The sequence below is a fragment of the Synchiropus splendidus genome, chromosome 1 (genome assembly GCF_027744825.2).
Source record: "Synchiropus splendidus isolate RoL2022-P1 chromosome 1, RoL_Sspl_1.0, whole genome shotgun sequence".
Classification (NCBI taxonomy): domain Eukaryota; kingdom Metazoa; phylum Chordata; class Actinopteri; order Syngnathiformes; family Callionymidae; genus Synchiropus; species Synchiropus splendidus.
This window is the reverse complement of record NC_071334.1, coordinates 13,865,966-13,873,640: the sequence shown is the minus strand read 5'-3', so window position 1 is coordinate 13,873,640 and position 7,675 is coordinate 13,865,966. Positions and strand designations below refer to the sequence as shown.

At 41.3% G+C, this 7,675-nt stretch overlaps 1 protein-coding gene across 1 annotated transcript; it reads left to right on the top strand.

Annotated features, from left to right (window-relative positions):
* Nucleotides 1-533: 533 nt before the first annotated feature.
* LOC128751975 (ras-related protein Rab-8A) lies at nucleotides 534-6,957 on the top strand. Its single transcript, XM_053853038.1, has 8 exons — nucleotides 534-829; nucleotides 1,298-1,358; nucleotides 3,679-3,739; nucleotides 4,084-4,161; nucleotides 4,243-4,332; nucleotides 4,494-4,559; nucleotides 5,715-5,765; nucleotides 5,850-6,957. The coding sequence occupies exons 1-8, from the start codon at nucleotides 706-708 to the stop codon at nucleotides 5,937-5,939; spliced, it is 621 nt and encodes a 206-aa protein (XP_053709013.1). The 5' UTR covers nucleotides 534-705; the 3' UTR covers nucleotides 5,940-6,957.
* Nucleotides 6,958-7,675: the final 718 nt, after the last annotated feature.

Here is a 7,675-nt window from a genome sequence, read left to right as displayed (position 1 = left end):
AGTAAATGTGTCAGAACAAACTTGCATCTTTTTATGAGGACATAAATGACTCTGAAGACCATTTGGAATGAAGAAAAGACATTTCTGCTCCTTCACTGCTGTGGTCAGAGTTGACAGTGGACTTCCGGTGGGACAGCGTTTGCCCCTTTAACAGGCAGTGGATTTCTAAATCCACCAATATCCAGGCGCTCACCTCAACTGCATCATAATTAAATGAATTCATCACAAAGATTCTGACGTCTAAACCGCGATATTTGGTTCAAATGATGCTGGAAAGAGTTGGTTCTACTCCGAGTCTCTCGCAGATGGCAAAGAAAATAAAAAATAACATGTAAACGCAACTTCCTGTTTTCTGTGAATGAGACTGCAATATTGTATTTCCAACGACTTGTTTTAAATTTCCCCATCACTAATCACAAAGTGCTGCACAATTTGTAATAAAGTACATGAAAAAAGGTATAAACGTCAATCGACTATATAAAGTGTCCCATCCGGACAACTGGTGACGTAAATCCAACACACCCTGAGTGACTTCCGGAGCTGACGAGGCCAGAGGAGACTGACAGCTGCTCCGACCAAAAGGAACCCGAGTTGTGCTGACGTCACTGTTTCCACAGCAGATCTGACCAAAGAAACACGAGCGGGCGGTGACGTCATCGTCTCTACACCGGGCGGGATTTCCGCACAAGACTGCTAGCTAATAACATGGCGAAGACTTACGACTACTTGTTTAAACTACTTTTAATCGGCGACTCGGGCGTCGGAAAGACATGTGTCTTATTCAGGTTCTCAGAGGACGCATTCAATTCCACGTTTATCTCTACCATAGGTAGGTAACAGGAGGACTGTGGGTCGAGTCTGAGCGGAGAAGTATTGAAGGAGCAGCCCATCCCGTCTGGCTAATTTGCTGCTAACTTTTTAGGCTAACAAACATCCTATAGTTCCTAGTCAGGAAGCAGCTCTGTCGGCGATGTACATGCAGTTTTTACCCACCGTCAGCTGCAGTTTGAAAGATAGTCATCCTCCCAAACCTCGTGATATACGGAGATATATGTCCGATCAATAGAAATCGACCCAAGGATGACTAAATATTGTCGATGCCGAGCTGTCAGTGAGCTAGCTAGTTAGCTTTGCGAGTAGTGTCGGTTTTCATAAAATCACCCGAGAACTCCGAGATATGCCATCGATCAATATGTACGTCGTTCAATTACGTGCTATATAGTTACTGTCTTTTTATAAAATCCACCCCATGATATACTTGACACCCGCCGATTAATTTGTCTGTCTCTTGTTATAGGTATTGACTTCAAGATTAGAACAATAGAGTTAGATGGGAAGAAGATCAAGCTACAAATATGGTAAGTCACGGGTTCAAGTGGGAAGCTAAGACCTTTGTTTGTACTCTTCTTAAATCTGCCCCACGACTGTCAGATATATTGTTAATGTTACATCCATGATGTGTCTATCTGTAAGTCTAAATTTCTCCTATGTGTGACCGAAATTCCAATAACTGGCGACAGTATTAAATCTGCATTTGGATTATTGCTGTTTTATTATTTATTAAAGTGAATAACATCTATTCTGATTCTATTTTTTCCTCCTGTTGTGAAAAGAAAATCACAATTTATAGTCACAACCTTTAATTAATAAAAAAAAAGTTTCTATATTTTACAGTGTGTAAGCAGGAATTAGTTCCGCATAGTGGGTGCAGGTTTTTCATTCCAACCAATGAAGAGGACGCCTTTTCACCAATGAGGTGTTTTCTGGTGTTCCAGTTGTCATTGGAACTGGGGTGGGCCCTGTTGCGCCCCCTGGTGACGTTACCCAGGATTTCCCAGTCGGAAAGTGGGAGAAGCCTCACCACCCCAAAAATAGGCAATCCTAGATGGCTCACGCAAACATCAACTGGAAGAAGTTTTCAATCAATGAAATTCATCAAAAGAAAGATACACATTCTGCAATTTGTGTCTCCTCCTCATCCGGTGGGGTTTCTTATTGGGAAGTATATTTAGCAAGAGGTTGCTCATATCCATCTGGTCAAGGAACTCGTGAGAATAGCTTTTGTCACTACCTTGTTTTCCCACTTCAATAACTGTAATAGTAATAACAGTAATGCTTTCCCATTTCTGAGGATATCAGAACCCAGTACTTGGAGTACATGCAGTTCATTGGTGTTGCTTATTTCAGCTGAAACCTCATTGGTGCTTAGTCAGTTGGAACAAACACCTGCACCACACCAGCCCGAGGACCAGATTGCCCACCCCTGCTCTAGAGGCGCAATCATGCGAGTCACTCCAAGAAGTCAAATGTCTTTCTTTGTTAGTGTTCTTGCTTCTTGATCTGACATGTATTTATCATATATGAGGACACTGTCCACATCCATTGTTTGGTAATCCAGTTCAACTTCAAATGTTGCAATTTAAGTGTAACAGGTTTTAGTACGCTTTTTTTCCCGTAAGATGATTTATTTTAAGCCTTTTAATAAGCTCTTAAATAAAGAGAAGTGGGATTTCATTGGAGAAAACTTAAAATTAGATATTTATTTGTCACATGAACAGCCTCGCATGTGTTATAACGAGGTTTACTAATTTTATGTTCCCAGCCTATTGACATTTCCTAGTCTTAATAACGTTTGGCGCTCAACATTGAACCTGTGACGATGATCTACAATATTCTGCAGTGCGTTGTTGCAGACCTGAAACTCCTAAGCGCTTTGTGGCCACGAGTCACCCCATGGTTTCCGTTTCGCAAATCTAGAAATGATACCACAGCGACATGAGGTTTGACTGTGCTCGATAACTTGCACCTCTTTATCAAACACAACGACTAACAAAACAACTACAATTTCACTATTGTATCTGTAGGTTCAATGGTAGCATTTAAATTTTTCTATAATTTTGTTAGTTTTAAATCCTTTTTACCAGAGCAACTACACCTACATAAAGCACCCGAGTGTTACATTTGCCATTACTATTAATCCCAAAACGTTTTATGGATGGCTTTAAGGAGTACAGTAATTGTCCATTATCGGAGAGTAAAATGGAAATACTTGAGTTGTTCAGTATTTTGGTTAGCATTAGTGTCTGAGAAGTTGAAGTTAAACTACTGTCCTGTCACATCATTAAACAAGGAAGTTCAACTGTGAAAGAGTTTAGTAACAGTGAATCCTCGGTAGCTTTTAGAAGACTCCAAAAATCTCAACCAGGAGAAATGGCACGAATAGAACTGGTGATGGTCTAGCTCTCATCAATAGTCCAATGACTTATCTTCTTCATGCTGTACACATTTCCTTCAGTAAAAGGTAAATGTAATGACGAAGGAGTGACCCTGATACTCCATTAGGACGAGTGAAGCGATGTCTAATCTTATCTAAATGAGTTTCATTCACATCTTGTTCTGTGCTGTGGACTTTAACATGCTGACTGACAGGTTATGATTTCAACTTGGTTTTATTCTACTGCGTCTAGAGTGAATGTCTTTTAAGGAACTCTGTGTAATGCTATTTGTTATCTGAGATTTTGGCTTGTTTTTAAATTACCTACTCAAACTGTTGCATTATAGAGATGATACAAATCTCATTTTGCATTATTTGTTCTATTAAAATGTAATTTCTCAAGTGGAGGGAGAAATAACTCAAATTATGGTTGAAGTATGAAATACTCTTTCTGTCCACTGTAGGGATACAGCAGGACAGGAGCGGTTCAGGACCATCACAACGGCCTATTACAGAGGAGCCATGGTATGTACCGCTGGTATCATCACTGTGTATAATGGTGGTTCCTAAAGGGAAAGCAGTTGCATACAACTACTGCAGAGCCACCACACCCCTTACTGTTCGGACTCCTTTCATACACACACCTAGAGGGACTATGAGGCGTGCGCATGCAAATTATGATGACCTGTCCTTCAATACTAGTCAAACCGGATGCATATTGATCCACATTTGAATCTTTAACGCTGAATTGTGGATTGTGTTCCATCTCTCACACGGTTATTGAGCATGTAAAGGATCTAGATAGTTTCATCCGAGCGAGGACTGGAATGTATTTTGGTCATTAATTTCTTGTTTTCTGATCTCTACAGGGCATCATGTTGGTGTATGACATCACCAATGAAAAGTCTTTTGACAACATCAAGAACTGGATACGAAATATAGAAGAGGTATTGGGGTTCATGCTTCATGTCTCTTAAGAGCTTCCTATCTCTGTTTGCTGATGAATTGTCTGATTTTCCTTTTCACAGCATGCATCGTCGGACGTGGAGAGGATGGTTCTTGGAAACAAATGTGATGTGAATGATAAAAGGCAGGTTTCGAAAGAAAGAGGCGAAAAGGTGATTAGGAATTTGTCTATCTCACTTCCTGTCTTTGAAGTAGATCACAACTTTAACCATAACACTACAGTTAAAACCGTAGGTGTACACCAAGCAAACTAATGCCATTCATATACGTCTATATGGTTCAAATGTGTTAAGGCATACCTCTTCTTCGCCAGCTGGCGCTGGAGTACGGCATCAAGTTCATGGAGACGAGTGCAAAAGCAAACATCAATGTGGAGAATGTAAGTGTATATACTTTGTCATTCTTTCAATAGACAAAATGTTTGAAGACGCTCCTGAGTTATTTAAGTCATGGAAGTATGTGTGGTGGTGGTGTTATAGTTTATACTGGTTTATTATAGTTTATATTCATATGCAGTCCATGTGCTTATGCGGCACACAAGTCACAGCGAATAATGCTGTCTGGTCACGGAATCACAGAATTGGCTGATTATGGAAGTTGCAAAAGAGCAAGATGTTTAGTGTGGAAGAGGGAGCTGTGTTTGGGAAAATAGTGTGGAGGGAAGCTACTTTGGGAGACATAGCGAGCCCCTTCCCTGGAGAGGACGGTGTGGAAGGGCCTTGGCTGTTATTTATTTGCAGTTAAAGAACATTTGACTGGGGTGTCTGCTCGGTATATTGGAATCAGTGGCTACATGTACAACGTTATCGTGCTGTTGGCAGCTGTCTGGAACACCGTCTTCATAAGTGAATCATCTTCTGTCAGTGTTGAAGTTCATTATGTGGTTAAAAAGGTTTTATCTCAATGATCTCAACAAATTGTTGTTGGTGTGAGTTTCAAAAGCATGAATCTTCTCTATTATGAGGCTGAGCTGTTCCTCATTCATTAATGTATTCCATGACACAATATCCTTAAATTGGTGGTTTGCTACAAATTGGAGGCTATAGAAACGTGTGTCAAAGTTAGATTGGATTGCTGTGGTGAATGTGTTGATCATTATTTTTGAGACACATTGGATTCATCTGCACCAGGGGTCGGCAACCTTTACACTCGAAAGAGCCATTTTGTTCCCTTCCGTTTCCTGCTTAAGAAAAACTGTCAGTACTGACATCCAGTGCTCCATTGGAAATGTGGCTTGCGGCATTTCTATTTCTATTGTTGTTTTGCCGTACACCATGTCGCGTGACCAGCTTCAATGAATGGCCCTTTGACTTGTTGAAAGAATTCCTTGTGGCCCTCTCAGACGCGTATCTGAGCACCCCCTGCTACGAAGTATTTAGCACAGCCATTTCATGCTTACATTTCTTTAAACTGCTTTTTGACAACAGAGTGATCTGGGCAATTCAGTGCATAAGAATTCCGTTAAACCCCTCATTTTAAGTTTGTGTTCAGCTATAGATGAACCTGAACAAGTCTGTTTGCTGTTTCTGTGTAGGCCTTCCTAACTCTTGCGAGAGACATCAAAGCGAAAATGGACAAGAAACTGGTAAGCACACCCATTGTCGCTCTCAATTCATGCGTCTGCTGTCGTTCTTTTTTTTTGACCATTTGATGTGACTGCGTCTCTCAGGAGGGCAACAACCCACAGGGCAGCAGTCAAGGAGTGAAGATTACAGAACAACCCAAGAAAAGCAGTTTCTTTCGCTGCACGCTCCTGTGAGGAGACAAGTGCGTCTGCATCCACCATCGCCTTAACCGTGTCCCCCACTGGACAGAACTGGACGGAGCACACTCTGATCGTCTTTATCCTTCCTGGTCTTCCTGCTTCACCACTCCTCTGCTCAACTCTCATAGGACCGACCCCTCCCACTCCTAAATCTGTCGACTGCCGACACCTATCCAGCAACGACAACATACCAAGTCAGAAGTCTTTAGACAACGGCGTATTCAGTTTCTATGACTGCCTTTTTGTGAGTCCCCGAAGAACGAACAAAACCTGACAACTATTTTAGCTTTCTTCTGCTCGATGGAATCCTCCATTCTTTTCTTGGTGTGAAGCAACGTTAGTGTGTGTCCAGGGTGCAGAGTCCGGACCTGGCTAGGCGCTGGTTTGTGTATTACATGTGTGGGTGGCCTAGATTATTATGTACCCGTATTATCTTAACACAACGTGTAAATATATTTGAAGTGGCTACTTTAAGCCCTCATTACTCGTCATATCAACACTGAGGTTTATATCACAGCTTATCCTCCTGCTTCCACATTCCACTCTTGTAAACCCTCTAATGTGCAATTCCATGAAAATGGAGACCAGATATTTGAAGTATTCCTGTGGTGGAAATGAGGGTTGGGGCCTACGATTAAGTGGGCGAGATATCAAGGGCACAGGTTCTTGTTTTTACATGCTATAACTGTCACAAACGGGAGGACATGAAGGCACTGCAAGTGGTGAACTAGAAATACCCAACCTGAACACCTGGTGGCGATAGCGTAGTGGCACAGAAGAGCTTCCTGATCGGTTGTGTTGTGTTGTTGTTTTTCTATATCCAGTCGACTGTTCCACTGGGGGAGTAAGTACACATCTGTTTTTTCTGGGCCTTGGACAGGAGCTGTGCTGTAGCAGTATTTATAACAAGACATAGCACCAAAATGACAAAGTGCCCTTTTATGTTCTTATTGATTATGCACTTTTCCTGTTGTTTTTTTTCTGTACAAAGAAAAAAAAAGCTTCATTTTGATTTCTGTTCTAGACATTTATTGTTTGTTGCTCAAGTCTTACACCCTATCCCTGCATGTGTTTCTCCGTGTCCCTCACTGGTCGTCCTGATCGGCACTGAAAACATTGACGTTAAAGGCAGATGCCCAAGTTATTAGAACTTGTTAAAACATTCCGTTGGTTCTTTTCGGATGTTTGGATCCCAGTTCATATTCCCTCCAATGGTTTTTTTTTTCTTTTTCGCTTCCTGCATCTTGTTTTGGCTCTGGCCGTCTGAACTATGCATTGTGGGTGCGTAGACAACCTCAAAAAGCTTTGCACAGTCGACTTGACAAGCTTTATTTGAGATTAGAAATGTGCGAAGTATACTTGCTGTTTTATTTTCTGCCGCTGCCACTCCAAATTCTGCTTCTTTTCCTCCGAGCGAAAAACACACAAAATAGGAAGTCGATTGAAAAGCGAATTTATTTGAGGTTTTAGGGCGAGAGCGAATCATATCGAACCTTTCTGAGGATTCTTTGAATCTGAGGATGTAATTAGGTCAAACCTGTGGATTTCAATCATCTGTGCTTGTTTTATCTCCAGAAACTGTCCTGCAGACATCCAGTGCTGCAAATGGGTTAGTTTTTGGACATTTCAATTCTAATTTGACTTCAATTGAAAGCTGTCGAACATTCCCAAACTAAATTTTGATTCTTAGGTGCATTCGTTGACAGAGAGGTGAAATAATTCAGCAATTG